Genomic DNA, 25,880 nt, shown 5'->3' with positions numbered 1-25,880 from the left:
ATTCATTGACTGTCTACACTTCCCGTTGCCTCGACAAAGCAGCCAGCATAATTAAGGACCCCCCACACACCCTGGACATTCTCTCTTCCACCTTCTTCTGTCAGGAAAAAGGATCCAAAAGTCTCAGGTCACGTACCAACTGACTCAAGAAAAGCTTCTTCCTTGCTGCTGTCAGACCTTTGAATGGACTTACCTTGCATTAAGTCGATCTTTCTGTACACCCAAGCTATGACTACAACACTACATTCTGCACTTTCTCGTTTCCTTCTCTATGAACTGTACGCTTTGTTAGTATAGCACACAAGAAACAATACTTTTCACTGTATACTAATACATGTGACAATAAATCAAGTCATTGTATTCTGTTACAATGTGATAATCTGATAAATGTTTTTGGGCAATTAATTCCAGTATCTGTTGTACAAGGATTGAAGTATTCCCAAATTATTTGCCTGATGCTGTATTCTAAAAGGCTGGGTAGTGTTAAATGTCTTCAAGTCATTTTTTTTCTCTCTATTCAATCAGAACAAGTAGGTTGACTCAAAGAAAATGTCCACAGGTGCGATTAAGATGGAAGAACTTTCATTGTTATAGAACCCTTCAGAACCTCAGGATGTTCCAAAGTGCTTTATAACCATTGAAGTCCTTTTTGAAGTTGGTTTCAATTTGGCAAAACATTGAAGACAACTTGTGCACAAAAATGTCTGACAAATAGCAAAGAAATGAATGAGATCATCTTTTAGATATTGGTTGAGGAACTGGCTAGGACACCGAGAAAATTCCCCTGCTATTCCTTGAAAATTCCGTGCAATCTTTAAAATCTGCCTGAGAGGGAGAAGTAGGGCCTCCACTTAAAATCTTTTCCAAAAAACAGAACTTTCAACAGTGCAGAACACCCTCAGTACTACACTGAAGTGCCAACTCAGATTATGTGCTCAAAAATTTGGAGTTGGACTCCAATCTATGGCTTTTTGAGCCAGGACCAACAGTTTTGGATAGCAAAATAGAGAAGTACATACGATGGGCTGCACTGGTTGCTCGGGTTTCTATATGATCTACACAACTCATGCTCACTCATCACAGAAAATTTTAAGTGTAATGGGAGTACTTCAAGTCTAAGGATTTTCCCTGTATAGAAAATGCAGTTTCAAAATTTCCTGACCATGATGACTATGGATTCCCACTACACCAAGTAGAAATCCTGTTGCTGTCAGGCATGGGTAAACATAGCTCCCAAAGGTTGCAATGGCCAGACTTCAGCTTGGCCTGAATGGATCAGGAGGTGCCCAACTTAGAAAGTCAGTAATTTCTATCAGTAACCATGTTCTAAAGATGCAAGGTAAGTGAATTGTCACAATTCCAATATCTAACAGGGTCCATGATTATCATGGCATCTTATGCTGGCCCAAAGATGATGTTGCCACCTCCTTTGTGGTGGACGATTGGTGGAAATGAGAGTGAGAATCCTCAATTGGAAGAAATGAGAGTGAGAATTCTCAAGTGGGAGGAAATGGGAGGGTGAGAGTGAGAATCCTCGAGTGGAGGGAAATTAGAGTGAGAATCCTCAATGGAAGGAAATGAGACTGAGAATTCTCAAGTGGAAGGAAATTGGAGGGAAATGAGAGTGAGAATCAAGTGGAAGGAAATTGGGGGAAATGAGGATGGGAGTCCTCAAGTGGGAATAAATTAGAGGGAAATGACAGAATCCTCAAATGGAAGAAAATGGGGGATGATGGGGGGGGGATGGGGGATGATGGGGGGGGGATGGGGGGGGGGATGGGGGGGGATGGGATGGTGGGAAGGGGGGGATGAGGGTGAGAACTTTCAAGTGAAGGACAATCTTGTCTCAGTGTTTTCGGGGGAAAGTGTTTCCTTTATTATGAAGAGGGACGCGGCTCCTGGGGAAGGAGACAGATGGAAGCAGACAGTACCTCAGCTGGAGATCCCCGCTTCCTCTCTCACTGACTGATGTCCGTCAGGCGGCGAAGACACATCCCTCCCGATCCCCGGAACCACTGCCACCGCTTCCGGCTCTCAGCCTTTCTTTCGGGAGGAGAGTGAAGTTTGCGAGGGGGGGAAGGAGAGGTGATTAAAGCGGGACTGTCAACCTCCCGCCGCCCCCCCCCCCTCTCCCCTCTCACCCACCGCGGCCTCCATTAGCCGAGAGAGACAAGAGAGAGGGGTGAGGGGAGGGAAGGAAGCCGGGCCTTCCCGGGACGGCAGCAGCAGCAAGGTGGGTCAAGATGTCGGGTGAGGAGTTGGCTGGTGACTTGTTTCTGACAGGAACGGGTGGGATTGCCGGCCGGGGCTGGGCTGGGATCGCAGCTTTCGGAGCTTCCCCCCGCCGCCGCCGCCGCCATCGCCCCAGGACCCGGACTGCAGGCGCCTGAGGCGGTTGGTTGCTAAGGGGAGCGCGAGCGCTCCTCTTCCCCGTTGCTATGCGGGGCCCGGTGATGGTGGAAGCTGCCTTCCCCTGAAGGAGATGAACAAAATTGAACCACAACAAACTCTCCTCTGGCCCCAACCTGAAATGGACTGGTGGGGAGTTGACAGGAGCAAGTAAAAGTTTATTTATTAGCGTCACAAGTAGGCTTACATACATAAGAACATAAGAAATAGGAGCAGGAGTAGGCCATCTAGCCCTTCGAGCCTGCCCCGCCATTCAATAAGATCATGGCTGATCTGAAGTGGATCAGTTCCACTTTCCCGCTTTCTCCCCATAACCCTTAATCCCCTCTCTTATCAAAAACCCATCAACCCGCGTCTTAAAAATATTTAGCGGGGTAGCCTCAACGGGCAGAGAATTCCAGAGATTCACCACCCTTTGAGTGAAGAAGTTCCTCCTCAACTCCGTTCTAAACCGCCCCCCCCCCCCCCTTTATTTTGAGGCTGTGCCCCCTAATCCTACTGTCCTTTCTGAGTGGGAAGAGTCTCTCCACCTCTATCCTATCCATCCCATTCATCATCTTATACGTCTCAATGAGATCTCCCCTCATTCTTCTAAACTCTAACGAGTACAAGCCTAGTTTATTCAGCCTCTCCTCATGGCTCAACCCCCTCAACTCCGGCATCAGCCTAGTAAACCTCCTCTGCACTCCCTCCAAGGCTAAAATATCCTTGCGTAAGTACGGCGCCCAAAACTGCACTATGAAGTTACTGTGAAAATCCCCCCCAGTTGTCACATTCCTGCACCTGTTCGGGCACACTGAGAGAGAATTTAGCATATCCAGTCCACCTAACCAAGACTGTGGAAGGAAACTAGAGCACCTGGAAGAAACCCGTGCAGACACAGGGAGAATGTGCATTCTCCACACAGACAGTGACTCAAACCTGTTTCCCTGGTGCCGTGAGGCAGCAGTGAAGGAGATGAACCTGATTACAAAATTAAACCACAACAAACTGTCCTTGGGTCCAACCATCATCTATCAAATATGAAATGGACTGGCAGGGATGTTGGCACAAACAAGTAAAAGTTTATCGTTTTATGTATTAGTGCCACAAGTAGGCTCACGTTAGCAGTACTAAGGGTGGCACCGTCTCAGAGCCTCCAGGGACCCAGGTTCAATTCCAGCCTCAGGTCACTTTGTGAAGTTTGCGCATTCTCTCCGTGTCTGCGTGGGTTTCCTCCCGCAATCGAAAGATGTGCAGATTAGGTTGATTGGCCATGTTAAATTGCCCCTTGGTTTTAGGGGGATTAGCAGGGCAAATACATGATGTTACCGGGAGAAGGCCTGAATAGTATTGTGGTCGGTGCAGGCTCAATGGGCCAAATGGCCTCCTTCTGCACCGTAGGGATTCTACTGTAAAAATTCTCTAGTCACCATATTCCAGTGCCTGTTCAGATACACTGAGGGAGAATCTAGCATGGCCAGTGTATATCTCTCGGACTGTGGGAAGAAACCGGACCACCTGGAGGAAACCCATGAAGACATGGGGAGAAGATGTAGACTCCACAGTCACCCAAGCAGGCAATCAAACACGGTTCCCTGGCACTGCAAGGCAGTAGTGAAGGAGGTGAATCTAATTACAAAATTAAACCACAACAAATTGTCCTTACGTCCAATCATCTGTAAAATATGAAATGGATTGGCAGCGAGTTGACAGAAACAAGTATCTGGTGCCTCTCACCAGTGGCAAAATAAGAGGTAGCCATCCCATCAAACTACAAAGGTCATCCAGACTGAAAATGTTGGCTGTATTCTCTCTCCACAGATGCTGTTGGATCTGTTGAGATTTTCCAGCATTTTGGTTGTGTCAGCATCACAGACTAACATCTGCATTTCATCAACGTTTGTGATTAGTGTGAGCTGAATCAGGCATGACCCACTGATTTGGCAATCGTGATAGTGAAAAATTTATAAATGGAAATAATCCAAAGATGTCCATGATGCTGTGAAGCGACAGTGCTAACCCACTGTGCCACTATACGTTAATTAGGTTATGATGTCAATGTATGAATGAAATCTCCATTTTTAACCCTGTGTATGCTTTATCTGTACAATGGCTACCACTGAGTTGTATACTAGCTGTGCTTTCCAAATAGATTACTGAGACTGTTACGCAGGGTGATAATTCCTTCAGTCCAGCAGTGCACATTGAAATTGGTAGGCTAACAGAAGAGAATAGGAAATTTCCTAACTCGACAGCCCTGCCTTGTTAGAAGGGTGCAATTTGGATGGAGTTGTGTGACCACCCACGCAAACGCTGTGTGGGTGGTTACAGGGATAGTCGAGTGTTGAGGCAGTCTTTTGATTGGCATTGTGACATTTTAGTTCTCTCCAAAATGTACAAAAAGTTTCTTTACCAGAGGCATCCATGTACCAAGAAAATCTTTCATGAAGGGATTAATAGGGATTATTAATTGAATAATTGTTCACCACTAGCAGTAGTCTAACCCAAATCCTGTAACATCTTATTTCTCCAATTATAAGCAAGCTTATGAAACATTCTCCATAGAGAGTCACCTGCTCACCAATTTTCATACCCCTCCACATAATCCCTTATACCCTTTGTGCCAACTTGTGCCAATCCTTCCATTCTACTTGACCCTTAAACCCAAGATGCCAGCTCACTCAATATCCACCGTTGGCAGATCTCAGAAGCCATGTTGAGATGAAATCAAATAAAATTCTAAAACTCTAATACAGCCTTCACTATATCAAAAAAACTCTCATGCATGAAAGCCCATGCAAAGCTTTTAAATCTCAAGTGACTAATCTCTCATAAAAACAAACATACTGGCGTTTATACCACACCAAATGCAGCTAAAACTTTAATAGACTCTTTAAACTGTCAATCAAACTGTGATCATCGGCCTCTGCTGTGGTGATTATAGCATTTGGAAGTCAGCCAAACACTAATAAGTAGCCCTTAGAGAAATGTCAACAAAGTAATACTGAAACTGCTCAGACAGATGCTACATGACTTATCTAGCTGACTTTTTTAAAACTTGTGCTGTCAGCTACAGCCAGGCTTTCTTTTAAGATTAAGTACTGGGAGGATTTAAAAACCTTCGGGTCATGACTGTTATCTGCCCAAAAAGAGTATTTACGTTTACTCCACACATTTGTTTGAAGGTTAAGGCCCTTGCAGCAGCCAAATTCAGGTTTGAATTCAGTACTGAGTTGGAATGGCCCTGCTGAGTTCAGGTGACTATTAGATTGCTTTAAGGAAGTAATAAGCGTTGTGGATTAAAGGAACCTGTGGATGTGGCATACATAGATTTCCAGAAGGTATTCAACAAGGTGCCACATCACAAATAACTACAGAAAATAAGAGGTCATGGTGTAAGGAGGTAATATATTAGCACGGACAGAGGATTGCTTAGCTAACAAAGTAGACATTAGGTCATTTTTGGTTTGGCAGGCCATAATGAGTAGAGTGTCACAGGAATCAGTGTTTGCGCATTACCTATTTACAGTTTATATTAATGGCTTGGATACCTGAACTGAATGTATGGTTGCAAAATGTGCTGAAAGATAGGAAGAAAAATAGGCTATGAAGAGGACATAAGGAGTCTGCAAAAATGTATAAATAGATTAAGTGATTGGGCAATAGTTTGGCAGATAGAAAATGGGAAAATTCAAACTTGTTCGCTTTGGCAGGAATAATAAAAAAGCAGCGTATTGTTTAAATGGGAAGAGATTCCAGAACTCTCAGGTGCAGAGGGATCTGAAGGTCCAGCTACGTGAATCATGAAATGTTAGTATGCAGGTACAGCAAGTAAATAGGAAGGCAAATAGAATGTTGACCTTATTGCAAAGGGAATAGAATGTAAAAGTGGGGAAGTTTTGCTACAGTTCTATAGGATATTGCTGAGATTAAACTTAGGGTACAGTGTACAAGTTTATTCTCCTTATTTAAAAGAGGACATAGTTACATGGGAACCAGTTCAGAGAAGGTTCACTCAACTGATCCTGGGATGGGAGAGGTTATAGAATCATAGAACCCTACTGCGCAGAAAGAGATCGTTTGGCCCATCGAGTCTGCACCAAACACAATCCCGCCCAGGCCCTACCCCCATATCCCTATATATTATACTCACTAATCCCTCTAACCTACGCATCCCTGGATACTAAGAGGCAATTTCTTAGCATGGCCAATCAACCTAACCCACACATCTTTGGACTTATCTAATGCAAAAAAGTTGAACAGGTTGGGCCTCTAACTATTGGAGTTAGAAGAATGAGAAACAATCTTATTGAAACATAAAATCCTGAAGAGATTTGACAGAATGGATGCTGAGAGGATGTTTCCCTTGTGAGAGCAGGTAGAACCAAGGACACAGTTAAAATAAGGGGGGGGTAATTTTCCCATCCTGCCCACCACAGGAATCAGTGTACGCTTAAACTGGACCAGATGCTGGGCAACACGACAGCTCAGTGACTATCACTGTTTGCTGTGCAAATACATGGATTTGGGCCAGTGTCTGTGGGAGTTTGCGCATTCTCCCCATGCTTGCGTGGGTTTTCTTTGGGTGCTCCGATTTCCTCCCACACCCCAAAGATGTGCTCTTAGGCTGATTGGTGTAACAAATTGTCCCTAGATTAGTCTCCCTTCAATCTGGTTTCCAATGTGGAATATCATAAGCACAGACAAGGGTCATGGGTGGAGAGGGGACTCACAATGTTGAAATGGCGGCGCGGGCTCGTTGGGCTGTGTTGTTCTTTGTACACAGTGGGCAGCGGCGGACCATGCAAATGTCTGTTGACTTCGGGCAAGATTTTCCGGTTTTGGGCGCCCGGAAAATCCTGCCCAAGGTGTCTTCAATTTAAGACAAAGCTGGGGAGAATTTTTTTTCTCTGAGGATCTTGAGTCCATGGAGCTCTCTCAGAGACTGGTGGAGGCTGGGTCATTGAATATTTTTAAGGCTGAGTTGGATGGATTCTTGATTGACAAGGGAATCGAAGGGTATCGGGGTAGGGAGGAAAGTGGGAGTGAGATCACCATCAGATCAGCAATGATCTTATTGAATGACAGAGCAGGTTTGAGGAGCTGAATAGCCTACTCTTCCTAATTTGTATGTTTGTAATAGGCTTTCCTCATAAGTGAATCACACCCTGCCCCCTTTCCCCTATAGTAAAATGGGTTTTTGATTTGATTTATTGTCACATGCATTAACATACAGTGAAAAGTATTGTTTCTTGCTATACAGAGAATAATGTTCATAGAGAAGGAAATGAGAGAGTGCAGAATGTAGTGTTACAGTCATAGCTAGGGTGTAGAGAAAGGTCTTAATTAAGATCAACCTTAATCAAAGGTAAGTCCATTCAAAGGTCTAACAGCAACAGGACAGAAGCTGTTCTTGAGTCAGTTGGTATATGACCTGAAACTTTTGTATCTTTTTCCCGATGGAAGAAAGCGCAAGAGAGTATGTCCGGGGTGCATGGGATCCTTAATTATGCTGGCTGCTTTGCTGAGGCAGTGGGAAATGTAGACAGAGTCAACGGATGGGAGGTTGGTTTGTGTGATGGATTGGGCTACATGCATGACTTTTCGTAGTTCCTTGCAGTCTTGGGCAGAGCTGGAGCCATACAAGAAAGAATGCTTTCTTTCTGGTTGTATCATCAGATACAACCAGAATCTGTAAAAGTTGGTGAGAGTCATAACGGACATGCCAAATTTCATTAGTCTTTTGAGAAAGTAAAGTTGGTGGCTTTTTTAACCATAGTGTCGGTATGGGTGGACCAGGACAGGTTGTTGGTGATCTGGACACCTAAAAACTTGGAGCTCTCGACCATTTCTACTTTGTCCCTGTTGATGCAGACAGGAGCATGTTCTCCTTTATGTTTCCTAAAGTCGATGACAATTTCCTTCGTTTGTTTGCTAGAAGTAGGTGTGTGACTTCCAATCCAAGGCCAGGTTGCCATTTTCGAAGCTCTGTTGAGTCTCCAGCACTGTGAAGATCCAGGCTTATGATATAGAAATATTTCTGTGGTAATTATTAGTGATTCTATTCCCACCAATTCTAAACTAAGTATGTGGTTAGTGATATTATCTAAAATGGTTGCAATAGAAAACAGAGGAATTCTAATGTCAAATAGTTACCCAGCAATTATTTAGTTGTTCAACAAAATCAAAGGCTTGAAGTTTGCACAAAATAATCACAATTTGGAGAACACCCTGAAGCTAAAAGCAATACTCAATTGCTTATTGTATTGTAATCCGAGATGAAAGATTGTGTTACAGCTTTGTGGCCTAGTGCAATTATCATTCTCCATAACGGATAAAAGAGAATATCACGCAAATTGTGGAATAAAATTTAAACTGCAATTAGGCACAGCCATAAAAAAGCTCAAAGGTAATAAAGTTCATTGTGTGTTGATCCTATTGGAATCACAAGTAGAAAGATTAATCTCAAAATTTGAAAAGCATGTGTGTGAAAGAACTTAAGGCAATGTATTGTAGGTGACCCTATACTGGCAATCAAGAGTTGGATCTTTATGAATGAATGTTGTGGGCACTTTTCTTATATTGTTCATGAAAAGTTTATGTTTTGTCTTTTTAGTGGAAGAAGAATGGTGGTGTCACTACTGAACTCAAATTGTCATGTCACATCTCAGATTATACATTCTTGTGAAGATCAGAAGCATGTAACAAAGGCAAAGCAGTTAATGAAAGATTTGAAGTTTCACACAGCTGAGATGTGCAAAAGATCTCTTGTAAAGCCAGTGAATTTCTAAAGTATATCTAGAACAGTTTTCTGATAGGTGGAATTTTTCATTACATATTGATTTGATGCATTATTGTCACATGTATTAACGTACAGTGAAAAGTATTGTTTCTTGTGCACCATACAGACAAAACATACCATTTATAGCGAAGGAAACGAGAGTGCAGAATGTAGTGTTACAATCATAGCTAGGATGTAGAGAAAGATCAACTTAATGCAAGGTAGGTCCATTCAAAAGTCTGACAGCAGTAGGGAAGGAGCTGTTCTTGAGTCGGTTGGTATTTGACATCAGACTTTTGTATCCTTTTACCCGATGGAAGAAGGTGGAAGAGAGAATGTCCAGGGTGCATGGGGCCCTTAATTATGCTGGCTGCTTTGCCAAGGCAGTGGGAAATGTAGACACAGTCAGTGGATGGGAGGCTGGTTTGCGTGATGGATTGGACTACATTCATGATCTTTTGTAGTTCCTTGTAGTCTTGGGCAGAGCAGGAGCCATACCAAGCTGTGATACAACCAGAAAGAATGCTTTCTATGGCACATCTGTAAAAGTTGGTGAGAATCTTGGCTGACATGCCAAATTTCCTTAGTCTTCTGAGAAAGTAGAGGTGTTGGTGGGCTTTCTTTAGTGTTGAAATGGGGATCCAGGACAGATTGTTGGTGATCTGGACACCTAAAAACTTGAAGCTCTCGACCCTTTCTACTTAGTCCCAGTTGATGTAGACAGGGGCATGTTCTCCTTTATGCTTCCTGAAGTCGCTGACAATCTCCATCGTTTTGTTGACATCGAGGGAGAGATTATTGTTGCCGCACCATTCGCCAAATTCTCTATCTCATTCCTGTATTCTGTCTCATTGTTTGAGATCTGACCTACTATGGTGGTGCCATCAGCAAACTTGAAAATCGAATTGGAGGGGAATTTGGCCATACAATCATAGGTGTATAAGGAGTATTGTAGGGGGCTGAGAACATAGCCTTGTGGGGCACTGGTGTTCAGGATGGTCGTGGAGAAGGCTTGTTGCTTATCCTTATTGATTGTGGTCTATGAGGTAGGAAGTTCAGGATCCAGTCGCAGAAGGAGGTGTTGAGGCTCAGGCCATGGAGCTTGGAGAGATGGGTTTTGTGTGAATAGTAGTGTTGAAGGCTGAGCTATAATCAATAAATAGGAGTCTGACATAGGTGTCCTTGTTATCTAGGGTTCCAGGGTTGAGTGCAGGGCCAGGGAATGGCGTCAGCTGTGGACCTGTTGCAGTGGTAGGCAAACTGTAGTAGATCCAGATAGTCCAGGAGGCTGGAATTGATTCATGCCATGACTAGCCTTTCAAAACACTTCATAATGATGGATGTACAAAGAACAAAAACAGCCCGGGAAACAGGCCCTTCGGCCCAATGAGTCCGCGCCGCCATCCCAACACCACCAGTCCCCCCCTCCACCCATAACCCTTGGCTAATGTTTTATGGCCATCCACATTGAGGGAAACTAATTTAGGGACAATTTATTACTGCCGAACAGCACATCTTTGGGGTGTGGGAGGAAACCGGAGCACCCGGAGAAAACCCACGCAAGCACGGGGAGAATGCGCACACTCCCACAGACACTGGCCCAAATCCATGTGCCTGCACAGCAATCAGTGATGGTCACTGGGCTGTCATCTTGCCCAGTATCTGATCCAGTTTAGGCACACACTAACGACATGAAGCACTAGGCCAATCTTAAACAACCAAGAGCAGTCCAAGTACGACCCATCGTGTGTATGCCCCTCGTTGGACACAAGGCGGACCGACCAGAGCCACCAGCTGATAGTCATTAAGGCACACTGCTTGGTTTTTCTTAGGTGCTGGGATGATGGTCGTCTTCTTGAAGTAGATAGGGACCTCAAATTGTTGTAAAGAGAGGTTGAAGATGTCTGGGAATACCCCCACCAGCTGATCTGCGCAGGATCTGAGTGCTCATCCGGGCCAGTGGCTTTCTGTGGCTTGACCTCGAGAAGGCTGTTCTGACATCTGCAATGGTGATCCCCGATACATGGCTACCAGGGTGGAGGACATGCTCTTGCTCAAAACAGGGAGGGATGTGTTGGAGGTGGCGATTTTACATGCCTTCATCTTGTAGTCTTTTATGTCTTACAGACCATCTTGTAGCCTGTTATGCCTTGCAAGGTCTGTGAGACATAACAGGCTACAAAATGAAGGCGTGTAAAATCACCGGCTACAGGGAACCCCTCCCTGATAAGCTCAATGCATTCTTTGCCCGCTTTGAGCAAGAGGTCAGTGGCACGGCTGTGCTAACTATGTTAGGGGTTGTGGGTTTTACACAAGAAGAAAGGACATAGTTTGCTCATGTTGATTCAAACTAATAACAACAAATTTGTTCCAGGAGGTCTTGCCTATACAAAATACAGATTGAAAGTAAAGCAGCAGATTGTGGCACCATCAAATCAATTGATCAGGTCTTAAAGCAACCTGCAACCCTTTTAAATATATAACACATTAATGATGCTAGATTTGAACAATGGGCAGTTTCAGTGGTGCTCATCCCGCTGGCTGAAATGGTGGGAACTCAAGCCCGATTCAGTGCTCGGAAGCTTATTAATTATGCACAAGCGAATATTGTGCTGAAGCAGCTGGTGCATTGGAAACTAATTCATCTGCTCACTGTCAGCTGGCAGGTTCAAAGATCCAGGCACAATATTTAAATTCCAGTCCAACACACACATCTTGATTCTCTCCAGTTCACCTGTCTTCGGGAGAAAGTCACAGATGTTTGGCAACCAGAAGAACAGGGCTTGCAGTCTCAAGAAGAAGGCAGCACCACGCTTCATCCATCAGACCTTCGCAGCCTTCATCAAAGGACTGCGGGTACACAGGCATGTCTTGTATCCCAGGAATAACTCCAAGAAGCACACCAACCTCACATCTTTGCATCTGTCGCAGAACAGATCAGTGCAGCTGGCAATGCACCCAAAGTGGCGTCCAGTTCAGGAAGAGGATGAACGATCTCATCCTCTCTGCTCGGGTAAGTCATCCTTCAGCTCCCTCCACTATCAAACTCTCATCACGGCACCAAGCACTCATATGGCTCTTCTCTTCACGAATCTCTCTCGATCATTAGTGGGGGACACGTATCAACGATCGATTTGATTTGATTTATTATTGTCATGTGTATTAGTATGAAAAGTATTACTCCTTGCGTGCTATACAGACAAAGCACACCATTTATAGAAAAGGAAAGCAGAGAGTGCAGAATGTAGCATTACATTCATAGCTAGGGTGTGGAGAAAGATCAACTTAATGTGAGGTAGATTCATTCAAAAGTCTGATGGCATCAGGGAAGAAGCTGTTCTTGAGTCGGTTGGTACCTGACCTCAGACGTTGGTATCTTTTTCCTGACAGAAGAAGGTGGAAGAGAGAATGTCCGGGGTGCATGTGGTCCTTAATTATGCTGGCTGCTTTTCTGAGGCAGCAAGAAGTGTAGACAGAGTCGATGGGTGAGAGGCTGGTTTGAACTTTCACATCACCACCAACCTATCTATCACATTGCTCATACTCCATCCTCTGACCCTGCTGGGGAGGACTCACCACACACATGCGTCTTATCTATCTCTGCTCCATCCCTTCTCATCACATGTCTTTCGTTCGTCTTCGTACTGGGCAAAATGCCCCATGACATAAGGAAATGAACACAGACCTGAGGAAAAGAAAGGCCAACATCAGTGTCAATGAGTTTGAGGAGGCCTCAGCCAAGCTGGCTGGCGAGTAGAGGGTCAGATCACAGCTCCATTACTTCATCAAATCCTGGCAGTTCCAGTTTTGCCACTTCTCCACTTGATTCAGGCCTTCCACATTGTTGAAGTACCTGGTAACGATAGGGTATTTTTCCTGGTCCTTCTTAATGTTGATGTTACAGGAGTTCCATGGGAGATATTCTCTTGCCGTCCATGTCCTTCAGTTGCTTGACTTGCTACTCCTTGCAGTCACTAGGCTTTTCACTTCTTGCTGTTTTGGTCGTGGTTTTCCATTGCCACCATCTGTTATTGTCATTGTGAATCTTGGATGTGGTCATCATGGGGCTAGATTTGCAGATAATACTGGTGGTGATGCTGTTGGTATATCCTCACTTTTACTGAACAATAGGCTAACAATGTACAATATAAACTCAGCTCGAGGCTTTATATAGAACCATTTCTTGCCATGCCCTGCTTTCATGTGGTCTTGTGTCACTCATGATGTAGATTATATATTTACATATTTAACTTTAACTCCTTATATAGCAAGAATTAGTCTTTTGGATGGTTAGAAATGTGCCTGATCCGATGGACGTGCCTATATTTTGAAATAACTTTTTACTTCACCATTTTATTGTAATCAGGCAATAGAGAAATGTAATTACATGAAATTTCCAATTAATAGTCGTTCAGAATGTTAGTTGGTGTGAATTATTTGTGTGATTGCTCTGGTACTAAAATTTTAACAGAAACCATAGCTGCGCATTTCAAGCCACCTATAATCCCAATCCATTTTATTGTGTTTAACAAATGAGATCTATGCATTGCTTTTAAAAAAACTCCTTTCTTCTTTCTGTACAGATTCATACTGCTGGAAATAACTACAGGGCAAAATGTCAAATTCTGAAAGGCTACCACTATCACGAGAAATTCAAGACCTACAGAATCGATTCAATGCAATGTTGCATACAATCAACAGCAACTCAAAGGTACAGTGCCCTTCACATGTATCTTCATAACTTCCAAACTAAGAGCAGGAACTAAGCATGATTCAGACAACATGTTTAAGTATTAAGAGCCTGGTGCTATTGTTGTGATCCCATGGAGGTCAATACTTTTAAAGAGGTACGAGATTCCTTTGACTGACTCTAAGGATCACATGAGCTTTTAAGACTTTTACTGTAACCTATACATAATCACCTTAGGCTAAACATTACTCAGTAGGCAACCTCTTTAACCTGTGCTTAACCCTCTCTCCACTTGCATTGTCTGCACCTATAAAGACTTGATTAGCTGTTAAGACTTACATTCCAGCCACTGTATTATAATTGACTTTGTGTCTATATATGCCCTGTTTGTGAAACAAATCCTGCACTCGCTTGATGAAGGAGCAGCGCTCCGAAACCTCATGCTACCGAATAAACCCGTTAGACTTTAATCTGGTGTGGGACTACTTACTGTGCCTACCCCAGTCCAATGCTGGCAACTCCACATCCTCTGATCGTGACTGACTTTTCTCTACACGTTTATTGAATCAGTATATTCAACATCTTTATTTATGATGAGTACAATTTCAGAACAGGAAACAGGAGAAGAAGAATTAGTAAGTGGCTCTGAAAGGCAGAAGCAGCACAGGTTATAAAGTGTACAGCGCAGAAATTTGACAGTGTTAAAAGGTATATATGTAAATGCAATTATATTAAATAAAGCCAATGAGCTGATGGCACAGGGACACATGGCAACATAATATCATAGGTATTACAGAAACTTGGCTTAAGGAGGGGCAAAAGGGGCATCTCAACATCCCTGGATATAGAGTTTTCACGCAGAATAGGAAAGGGGGTTTAAAAAAAGGTGTAAGTGTAGCTACACTTAACACCAAATTTAGAGTAATCAGTCAAGTTCATAATATGGTAGATTGAATCCAAAATTGGCTCAGTGACAGGAAACAGGAAAGTAATCGATGGATACCTTTTGTGAATGAAAATATAAATTCCAACAACATTCCTTATTAGCAAACTTAGAGATCTTTGGTCTTCCATTCTCTGTCGGTTCCAGATCCAAGCAGTCTAACCTATCTGTGTGATAATTACTGATATTCAGGGAAGCCTGTGACCAAAACATCATAATGGCTTCCTCTACATTCTTCTCCATGACAGCATGAATCACATGGGCCTTGTGTCCAAGTAGAAATGCCAAGTAGCTTTTTTTTTAGACCCAATTCTATCCTATCCTGGAATTAAAGAGACAGTTCAAAGTGTGCCCTTTTATAATCTGACATTCTTACCATTTCCCTAGAACTTTGAGGCTACAATCTATCCACTGACTTCACAGTTATATTCGCAATTGTCCACAAATATGAATACCTTGTGCCTTTCTTCCCAGTAACACAATCTAAGCCTTTCTTTAATTGCCCTAACCCAGGCTTTCCTTTAATAGTTCTATCAGCCTGGCCTGTTGTCAGGAAGATTTCAGCACAGGTCACACAACCCCTTTCATTTTATCCTAAATTAAATATACAGTCCCAAAATATGAGACCCTTATATACCCTTACATACCCAGTGAGGGTAACACAATGTAGACCTTACCAAACTTCTGATTTGATTTAATTTATTATTGTCACATGCAGTTTGCATGCTAAACAGATAAAACATACCATTCATAGAAAAGGAAGCAAGAGAGTGCAAAATGTAGTGTCACAGTCATAGCTAGGGTGTCGAGAAAAATCAATTTAATGCAAGGTAAGTCCATTCAAAAGTCTGACTGCAACAAGGAAGAAGCTATTTCTTCAGTCGGTTGGTACATGACCTCAGACTTTCAGACTGTATCCTTTTTCCCGAGGAAGAAGATGGAAGAGAGAATGTCTGTGGTGCGTGGCATCCTTAATTATGCTGGCTGCTTTGCCAAGGCAGTGGGAAGTGTAAACAGAGTCAATGGATGGGAGGCTTGCCTGTGTGATGGATCGGGCTACATTCACAACGTTTTGTAGTTCCTTGCAGTCTTGGACAGAGCAGGAGCCATACTAAGCTGCAATACAACCAGAAAGAATGCTTTCTATGGTGTATCTGTAAAAGTTGGTGAGAGTTGTAGCTGACATGCCAAATTTCCTTACCCTCCTGAGAAAGTAGAGGTGTTTCATAACTTTCATAATCTTGGAGACCTCTATCAGATCATCTCTCAGTCTTTATCAGCCTGTTGAATCTTTTCTGAGCATTAATCTCTTAATTCCGACCTGATCCTAATAAATCTTTTCTGCATCTTCTCTGTTTCATTCAATTCACAGTGTCCCGAGTATAACCAACTTACCAGTGAAGAGTCATATTGGACTCAAAATAATTATCTCTGTTTCTCCCTGGACCAGCTGGAGTCTTCCAGAACTTTCTGTTTTTGTTTATGCTGTAACCAAGGTTTTATACAAATTGAATATAAATTATTTGCTTTTCAAAATTTTGCTGCAGAAATGAATCACAGTGCTTTGCATGCTTTTTCTAATTCCATTTCCCTTCCAGCACCCAGTGGGGCACTAAGGCAGAATCTTGTCTGTTTCCATATCTAGTAATTCCTGAAACAGGTCACTAGGCTTATAGCTTGAGGGGGGCCACTCCACATCAAGCATGGCTGACCAGGAGTCTCTTCCTTTCTTATCGCCAGCCACTGGTGTGCTTGGAAGGATTTACGTATTGATGCACTCAACTGTTTGATGGTGTCATGAATGCACCATCATTAGCCATTCGGCCTTTGGGACTCAAACCCAGCGTTCCTGGCTCAGAGGCTGGTATGCTAACCTCTCCACCACAAGACCTTCCTTTGTATGCTTCTTTATGGTCTTTTAATCTGTGTCGCTATGTTTAGTGATTTGTGTGTGCTAACAACAGTGGGGCAGCACAGCGGTTAGCATTGCTGCGTCGCAGCCCCAGGGTGCAATTCCAGCCTCGGGTCATTGTCTTTGTGGAGTTTGCACATTCTTCCTGTGTCTGCATGGGTTTCCTCTGGGCGCTCCAGTTTTCTCCCACACTCCAAAGATGTGTGGGTTAGGTTAATTGGCCTTGCTAAATTAATTATAGTGTCAGGGAGATTAGTGGGTAAACATATGGGGTTACAGGAATAGGGCATGATTGTGGTTGGTGCAGACTTGATGGCCAATGGCCTCCTCCTGCACTGTTGGGATTCTATGATTCTAACTCTGATTTATATGCCAAAATCGTTTTGTTCCAACATCTTAATAGATCTAGGAGGTAATTTTACAGTTTTTGCTTTTCAATTTTTATTCTGAGCTAGCTAAATTAATTAGGAAGAAGATGCTGCAATGAAATATAGCAAGTTGAAGCTTCAGTATGGGCTAATGGAACATGATTTCATCCTCACGCTTCTCCAATTTACTGAGTTCTACTTCTTAGTGGTACTGTGTGGGCCTTTGTCAGTCGAGGGCTTGGTACTTTATAGCAGAATAAAACAAATTGCCTCTGAGCTGCTTTTATTTATAAGTTGATAAGTTCATTCCAAAACAGTATTGTAGAGATTTGGGAGTAAGATGTCCATGCACCCATTCAGCCACAATTGGTGCAGGCAAGGGGAAGGTAAGTTGAGGAGTTGAAGATAGAGGCATGCGAAATTAGTTAGAGATCATCTTTTTTAGTGCAGGTAGTCATGATGTGGAGATGCTGGCATTGTACAGTAAGAAGTCTCACAACACTCAGTTAAAGTCCAACAGATTTATTTGGTAGCACGTGCTTTCGGAGCATTGCCCCTTCATCAGGCACTCACCTGATTTGGATAGGCTAAGTGAGTGAGTGAGGATCTGTCAGATGGAGTATAACATTGGCAAGTGTGAGGTTATCCACTTTGGACTATTATTTAAATGGTGAAAAATTACAACATGCTACTGTGCAGAGGGACCTGAGGGTTCTTGTGCATGAATCGCAAAAACTCAGTTTGCAGGTGCAGCAGTTGATTAAGAAAGCAAATGGAATGATGGCCTTTATTGCGAGGGGGATGGAGTATAAAAGTAGGGAGGTCTTGCTGCAACTGTACAGGGTACTGGTGAGGCTGCAGCTGGAGTAGTGTGTGCAATTTTGGTCCCCTTATTTGCGAAAGGATATATTGGCCTTGGAGAGAGTGCAGAGAAGGTTCACAAGGTTGATACCAGAGATGAGGGGGTTAGCTTATGAGGAGATTGAGTAGATTGGGCCTGTACTCGTTGGAGTTTAGAAGACTGAGGGAGATCTTATAGAGACGTATGAGATAATGAAGGGACTAGACAGGGTAGAGGCAGAGAGATTATTTCCACTTAGAAAGGAAACAAGAACTAGAGGGCACAACCTCAAAGTAAAGGGGAGTCAATTTAGAACAGAGCTGAGGAGGAACTTCTTCTCCCAGAGGGTAGTGAATCTTTGAATTTCTCTGCCCATTGAAGCAGTGGAGGCTACCTCGTTAGATATGTTTAAGTCACAGATTTCTGATCAATAATATAGAGGTGGAGAGACTCTTCCCGCTCAAAACAGACAGTAGGACTGGGGGCACAGCCTCAAGATAAAAGGGGGGCGGTTTAGAACGGAGTTGAGGAGGAACTTCTTCACTCAAAGGGTGGTGAATCTCTGGAATTCTCTGCCCGTTGAAGTGGTGGAGGCTGCCTCGCTAAATATTTTTAAGACACGGGTTGATGGGTTTTTGATAAGAGAGGGGATTAAGGGTTATGGGGAGAAAGCGGGAAAGTGGAACTGAGCAGCGACAGATCTGCCATGATCTTATTGAATGGCGGGGCAGGCTCGAAGGGCTGGATGGCCTACTCCTGCTCCTATTTCTTATGTTCTTATGTATGTTCTTATAAGGGAATTAAGGGTTATGGGGAGCAGGCAGGGAAGTGGAACTGCACCATTATCAGATCAGCCATGATCTTATTGAATGGCGGGGCAGGCTCGAAGGGCTAGATGGCCTACTCCTGCCTCTATTTCTTATGTTCTTATTCTTCTGTCTTTTTGACTGCAATTTGGTATTTCTTATGTACTTTATGTATAACTTACATAACCGTTTGAAAATGCATTATTATTAACAAGTGCAAGAAAATGAATTAATCCTAAGCCTTTTTGAAGAAAGTCAAAATTAAGTTGAAAACCAATCACGCAACTGTTTTACTTTGCTAAACTGAAATTATACCATCTCAGTTGTACAAAGAGTGAATTCACTCCTTTTGCATTCTAATCTCTGTTCTCACATGTTTGTTTTGTAGGTTGCAGCTTTCATGAGCTCCTCTGTGGGTCAGTACCTGGATGACCACCCTTTCCTTGCTTTATTACTATTAGTTTTTACCATAATGTCAGCCGTGCCAGTTGGTTTGTTCCTGATCTTTGCAGTGGTTACATCCCTTCTGGCCTGCATTGGTTTCATTGTGATGGAAGGTACTGAAAGTTTCATGAATATGTTACAATCCAGTGAGGGACCAGTAACGATTTGTAATACATTCTGCAATATCTAACTTATACTCTAATAGTCAGAATTAATATGTGATAAATATGAAATAACAGGTAAACTGTGATTGCACACACCACACTACACATTAAAGGGCAGGTGCGACCAACACAGATTCATGCATTTTTCAGCAACATGCCCAGATGTCAACAATCAGTATTATACTTAATCTTGTCAATCTCAAAAAGCCTTGTTAAAACTCTCTGGGCGGAATTATACAACCTCGCTCAAGCAAGACCAGAAATTCCTACCCAAAGTCAATGGACATTTCTGTTGTCCCCCCTTCGCTCCCTCTGATTCCATAGCAGGCAGGGTTGTAGAGTTCCACTATCTAACTCCCTCACGAAGGATTGCAATGCTTAACTTCTGAAGATTTTGTCTCCGAGTCCCCTCTCCAACCTGGGTTGCCTCAGTGACTGCTCACCTCCCAATGATTCAATCTCATGTCCTGAGACTGCATTCCATAGGATTCACAAAGCTGCACTCCTACCTCCAATTACTGGCTCAATTCCAGCTCTTTCGCAGATGTCAAGCTTCACTAACTGGCACTACTCCAAGTTTCTCCAAACTCCAGTCTCCTGCTAGTACCGAGCTATAAATGCCTCCCAGTGATTTTTCTGAGCTCTAAACCTCTCCCAGTGGCCTCCCACCACTTTCTCTGCCTCCCTGGGACTTGTATGCTCCCCAGCTGCCTAGAGCCTGCTCACAGTAATTCACATTAATTCTCCCAGAAACACACAGATACAGGGAAAGCAGACAACTTTCTTAAGCTCCATCTATTTTCATGATTATTTTTTCTTTCATGGAATGTGATTATTACTGGATAGTCTAGTATTTGTTACTTGTTATCCATTTGTTGCCCTTGAACTGTGTGAGTTGCTCGCTTGGCCGTTTCAGAGGGCAGTTAAGAATTGACTTGGATCTGGTATCACATGTAGGCTAAACCAAGTAAGGACAGCAGATTCCTCCCTAAAGGACATTAGTGAACCAGACCAGCTAGGGTTGCGTGACAATTGATAGTTTTGTGGACAGTAATACTGAGGCTAGCTTTAATATTATAGATTTTATTAACTGAACTATTAAACTTCTCCAGTTGTCATGGTGGAGTTTGAACCCATGCCCCCAGAGCCTGGGCCTCTAGATTACTGATCCAGTGATATAACCATTGCATCACAATCTCACCTAATTCTTCTGTAAATATGCCATAAGGTGGCTGGTATAGGAAGTTTTTTATTCATTCATGGGATATGGGCATTACTGGCTGGCCAGCATTTATTGCCTATTCCCAGTTGCCCAAGGGCAATTCAGAGTCAGTTATGCTGTGGCTCTGGAGTCATATGTAGGCCAAACCAGGTAAGGAAGGCAAATTTCCTTCCCTAAAGAACATTGGTAAACCAGATGAGTTTTTTCTGACAATTGACAATGGTTTCATAGTCATCAGTAGATGCTTAATTCCAGATATTTTTTATTGAATTCAAATTTCACTGTCTGCCGTGGCGGGATTCGAACCTGGGTCCCAGAACATTAGCTGAGTTTCTTGATAGTTAATGACTCTTTGACCCCACCACTAAGGAGCCAACATACCATCCTGGAGTCATGTTAGTGGCCACAGAAATACCTGTCTGTTCCCATAACTAACAAATCCCGTGTCACTACTGCCTTTCCCCTATTATTTCTCTCCTCCTGTACAGCAGAGCCCTCTCTGATGCCACAAATTTGCCTCTGATGTCACTACCCTGAAGAACCAATATCCTCACCAATATCCAAAAGGAAAACTGGTGAGTGGGACTCCAGGGGGCTCCTGCACTACCTGCCTAGTTTTCTTGGACTGCCTGGTGGTCACCCATTCCCTTTCAGCCTCTAGGCTCCTAAGCTATGATGTGATCACTTCTCTGAAGCTATCCAAGTAGCTCTCAGCTTCACGATGCGCCATAGTGATCCAACCCTGCACTCGAGCTCCAATATCCGGAGCTCTAGGTTCTACAGCTGGTGACATATGCATATGTGGTTGTCTAGGACCCCAAGGTCATCTGTGACTTCCCACATACTACTTGCACTCCATATGACAGAGCTGTCCTGCCATGACTTTACTTTGCTTCCCTTACATTAATTTTATTTTATTTTGTTTTATATATGTAATTATATTTTACTTGCCTCGACTTTATTTCCTGATTGCTTGTGTTTCTTATTTAAATGCAACAAGCTCCTTCTTTCAAATAATGTGTTTTTCTACATCTCGGCTCATGATAACTCTCCCTGACGGCAGTTTCTCAAAAACCAATGAACTTGTGTTTCTCTTGTGATGTTAGAACATAAGAACATAAGAACATAAGAAATAGGAGCAGGAGTAGGCCATCTAGCCCTTCGAGCCTGCCCCGCCATTCAATAAGATCATGGCTGATCTGTCGTGGCTCAGTTCCACTTTCCCGCCCTCTCTCCATAACCCTTAATCCCTTCTCTTATCAAAAACCCATCAACCCGCTTCTTAAAAATATTTAGCGAGGCAGCCTCCACCACTTCAACGGGCAGAGAATTCCAGAGATTCACCACCCTTTGAGTGAAGAAGTTCCTCCTCAACTCCGTTCTAAACCGCCTCCCCTTTATCTTGAGGTTGTGCCCCCTAGTCCTACTGTCTTTTTTGAGCGGGAAGAGTCTCTCCACCTCTATCCTATCCATCCCATTCATCATCTTATACGTCTCAATGAGATCTCCCCTCATTCTTCTAAACTCTAACGAGTACAAGCCTAGTTTATTCAGCCTCTCCTCATAGCTCAATCCCCTCAACTCCGGTATCAGCCTAGTAAACCTCCTCTGCACTCCCTCCAGGGCCAAAATATCCTTGCGCAGGTGCGGCGCCCAAAACTGCACACAGTACTCCAGCTGCGGCCTCACCAATGCCCTATACAGCTGCAGCAAGACCTCCCTACTTTTATATTCAATCCCCCTCGCTATGAAGGCCAGCATGTTAGGTTCTAGGTGCTGCTGACTGCCTGTCCCAGGGTCCCCCGACGCACTCCCCTCTAGCTGCCGCCTATTCCAGGGTCCTCCACTTGCATTCCCCTCTAGTACTACTGACCACCTGGCTTGGTGTTCTCCATTTGCAGGCTCCTCTGTATATATTCATATTATGATCACAAAAGCATCAGAGCAGCATCCTATTGTAAATAATTGTAAATTATTTTTATTCTCTGTTAATTAGTTGTCTAATTCTAGATACTGTAATTACTGAGGGGCAAAATACTGTGAATATTGGAATCTGAAACTCAGCAGATCTGACCGCATCTGTGAAGAGAGAAATAGAACCTCTGTTTCTAGATCAACCTCAAGGGTCTATTCTGTCTCCACTGAAGCTGTCAGATCTGTTGGGTTTTTCCAGCACTTTCTGATTTTGTACTGTAATTACTGCTTTGTATTTAAAGTAAAAGTACATCTCCCTGGCATGATGAAGATAAACATTTGATCAAAAATGAAATCCAAATTGTGAGTCCATAATACCTGCAAGAAGTGGAAAAAAAAAGTTTAGCTCTCAAGTCTCCCACATTGACAGGTTGTCATTATAAAACATTCAGTACCCTGTATAATTTAGTTCTTTGTCCTCCCAGGCCTGATGTTGTCAATAGGAGGAGTTGTCCTTCTTTGTTTTCTGTGTGGGCTGGTTCTCATTTCATTGGTCATCACTTCTTTCCTGGCGATCTGCATTTTTACCTTTTCCACGACAATGAATTATTATCACCATTCAAGGTAAGGACGTTTCACTCATACTTTAAATTCTATTTAATTTCTAGTAGAGAATTTACTGTATTAACTTAACAATGCACTTATTGAAGCAAGGTGGCACAGTGGTCAGCACTGCTGCCTCACAGCGCCAGGGACCTGGGTTCGATTCCCAGCTTGGGTCACTGTGTGGAGTCTGCACATTCTCCCCATGTTTGTGTGGGTTTCCTCCGGGTGCTCCGGTTTCCTCCCACGGTGGGAAGGACGGGCTAGTTAGATGAATTGGCCATAGTAAATTCTCCCTCATTGTACATTGTTTAAATCACTAAATTCTTAAAGTGAAAAGTTTTAAAAGTTTACTTATTAGTGTCACAAGTAGGCTTACATTAACACTGCAATAAAGTTACTGTGAAATTCCCCTGGTCGCCACACTCTCGGGCCTGTTCAGATACACTGAGAGAGAATTTAGCACGGCTAATGCATCTAACCAGCATGTCTTTCGGACTGTGGGAGGAAACCGGAGCACCTGGAGGAAACCCACACAGACATGGGGAGAATGTGCAAACACCACACAGACAGCGACCCAAGGCCGGAATTGAACCCGGATCCATGGCGCTGTGAGGTAGCAGTGCTACTGTGGTGCCCTCCCCCAGTTGTAATTTTAGTTGTACAGAGTAACACAGCAAATGTATTTGGATGAAACAGTACGTATTATTATTAATGTTTTAACCTTCTCCCTAGCACTCCAAGTAAGGAAGAAGAAACTGTTGACTACTCAGCAATTTCATACCCAGATGATCCTGAATCCAAATCCACCCTCAAGAAGGAATAGATTGCAAAATAACCCTAGAATTTCTGTAGCAAACTGCATTTATGTAAGAATTATTTTCACTTATTTTCCTTCTGTGAGAAATGCTTCATTTTGCCTTTGAATACTATTGCATCTTTGTTAATGGCAGGTGCAAGTCCTCACTATTTGTTCAACAATTTGTTTATTGCCATTATGAATGGAAACCTTTGTACACTTTAAACTTTAACCTAACGTTTTAATATTACAACTTAATGTGAAAATGTAGTTCTTGGGCACAGCACGCCATGTGTTGTATCTGCACCAGCGATGATTAAGGTCATACCCGTGGGTTCTAACTGCTGTGTGAGAATAACATTTTCAATCTGTTATTAATAGAACAGATGCACAAAGCAATATTAATGCACTTGATCCACAATAACTTACTTTATACCTTTTGTAACAATAGACTTGTTAAAAATACAGTTGTTTAGTAAATATTAACAAGTTAGATTGTAGTTTAAAAATTAATTGTAGGTTGGAGGGAGAGAGTTTCCACTGTCGGGATGTAAGCAATTTTTTAAAAACTGCTGTATGCAATAATATGAGAATTCTAAAGTTAGGGGGATTGAGGAAATGGTGTGAATGCAGGCGAATGTATACAAGCAAGACCTGTTGCAACTAATACCTCTTATTAGTAAATATAAAGAGAACCATGTTCCATTTTCCAACTTTTGTAATCCCTTTTCTTGCTAGAGGTCAAAATCCAAACAATAAACTGACTATTTTCAGTCTTTTGCATGTTTTTTATTGCTCTGTATAACTTGTTGAAACAGATGTGAAAATCATGAAACAGTTTTATATATAAATACATGTGATGAAATCCATGGTAATGGAGCACTGGGAAGCCCAGATACACGAGTGTGAAGCCATCTTTGCCTTTGACAGTGAAACCCCTAACAGCCAGAAGCTCCTGAAGAGCTGGGAACTCATTCCATTCTGAGTGCCTGTTCCAGTGCAGCACGAGGACGGGCTATTCTTACAGGGCCTAACGAGCAGCATAGAATAGAAAAGGAATATGTGGTACCGTTTTGTAGAGCTAGGTTTGTGCGAGGTCCTTGGAATTGGGAATAACCAGAGACAGCCCAGCATTAAAAGTGCATCATGGTTCCTTTAGGCTCAGACTCTCTGCTACTGCTCACAGAGTCCCTCTGCTGGTGCAATTCAGCATGGTAGCTTTAAGTGAACAATATGTACATACTGCAATTTCAAAACTCTCCAACACCATTTGAGCCATAACCTCCTTGGAGTGGCAGACAACATCAGATTACCATTCTGTGTCCAATTACCTACACAATTACTTCTGTCCCTTTCTTGACTTTCCAACAATTGGGCGAGATCCAGGCAGCATAGCAGCTTCCCAGCGTGGCGGCCCAGGAGAGTCAGACTGAAGGAGCACATGCCCTCTTTTAGGGCACTAAGTAAGCTTAAAGGTTTCACTGAAATTGACAGGCCCAAAGGTAACTGGATTGGATTGGGGTGTGGGGAGCAGGGTGGGATTAGACACTGGGGGAGTGGGGCAGATGAGACTTTAGGGTGGGTGTGTTGTTGGAGGTGGGGTCCAGTTAATTTGGGCCTTTGGGTGGGGTTCGAATGGGTCAGCTCACGTTGGTTAGGTGGGGGGGGGGGGGGGTGTCAGGTTGTGATCCCATTGAGTTGGGGTGTGAGAGTCTGGTCTGGAGGGGAAGCATGTGTGGAATTTTGTCTGGATGGGAAATAAATGGCAAAGTCAGGTTGTGTGGGTGTCCTATGAGGGGTGGGGTTGGGGGTCTGAGGAGTGAGTCATGGGGTTGGGGGAGGGGAGGTCGGGCTGGGTCTTTACATTAGTTAGCCAGAAGTTAGAAGAGGTTTGACTTCTAGCTATTTCAGAGTGACTGTCGATGTAACCCTGGAGGAATCATCCCCAAGTTTGCAATTTAAGTTACATTTTTGGATGGTCCCTAGTGTTATTGCCCAGAAG

The 25,880-nt window shown here is 43.2% G+C and overlaps 1 protein-coding gene across 2 annotated transcripts; it reads left to right on the top strand.

The window, feature by feature from the left end:
• The first annotated feature begins 2,119 nt into the window (after window positions 1-2,119).
• On the top strand, window positions 2,120-24,654 carry LOC145355112 (lipid droplet assembly factor 1-like). 2 transcript variants are annotated; one of them, XM_080206989.1, is made up of 5 exons: window positions 2,120-2,233; window positions 13,756-13,883; window positions 19,121-19,289; window positions 22,962-23,100; window positions 23,815-24,654. In XM_080206989.1, exons 2-5 carry the CDS (start codon window positions 13,788-13,790, stop codon window positions 23,903-23,905), a joined length of 495 nt encoding a protein of 164 aa, XP_080063115.1. In that variant the 5' UTR covers window positions 2,120-2,233; window positions 13,756-13,787; the 3' UTR covers window positions 23,906-24,654. The 2 variants fall into 2 exon arrangements, with proteins under 2 accessions (XP_080063115.1, XP_080063116.1); XM_080206990.1 differs by lacking the exon at window positions 2,120-2,233 and adding an exon at window positions 11,976-12,185.
• Window positions 24,655-25,880: the final 1,226 nt, after the last annotated feature.

Source organism: Carcharhinus amblyrhynchos, chromosome 18 (assembly GCF_965287045.1).
Source record: "Carcharhinus amblyrhynchos chromosome 18, sCarAmb.v2.hapA, whole genome shotgun sequence".
Taxonomy (NCBI): domain Eukaryota; kingdom Metazoa; phylum Chordata; class Chondrichthyes; order Carcharhiniformes; family Carcharhinidae; genus Carcharhinus; species Carcharhinus amblyrhynchos.
This window is presented reverse-complemented; position numbering and strand designations above follow the sequence as displayed.

Coding starts and splice junctions, on each gene's coding strand:
- LOC145355112 (XM_080206989.1), top strand. CDS start 13,788: ATGTCAAATTCTGAAAGGCTACCACTATCACGAGAAATTCAAGACCTA. Junction 13,884..19,120: donor CAATCAACAGCAACTCAAAG/GTACAGTGCCCT, acceptor TTTGTTTTGTAG/GTTGCAGCTTTCATGAGCTC. Junction 23,101..23,814: donor AATTATTATCACCATTCAAG/GTAAGGACGTTT, acceptor CCTTCTCCCTAG/CACTCCAAGTAAGGAAGAAG.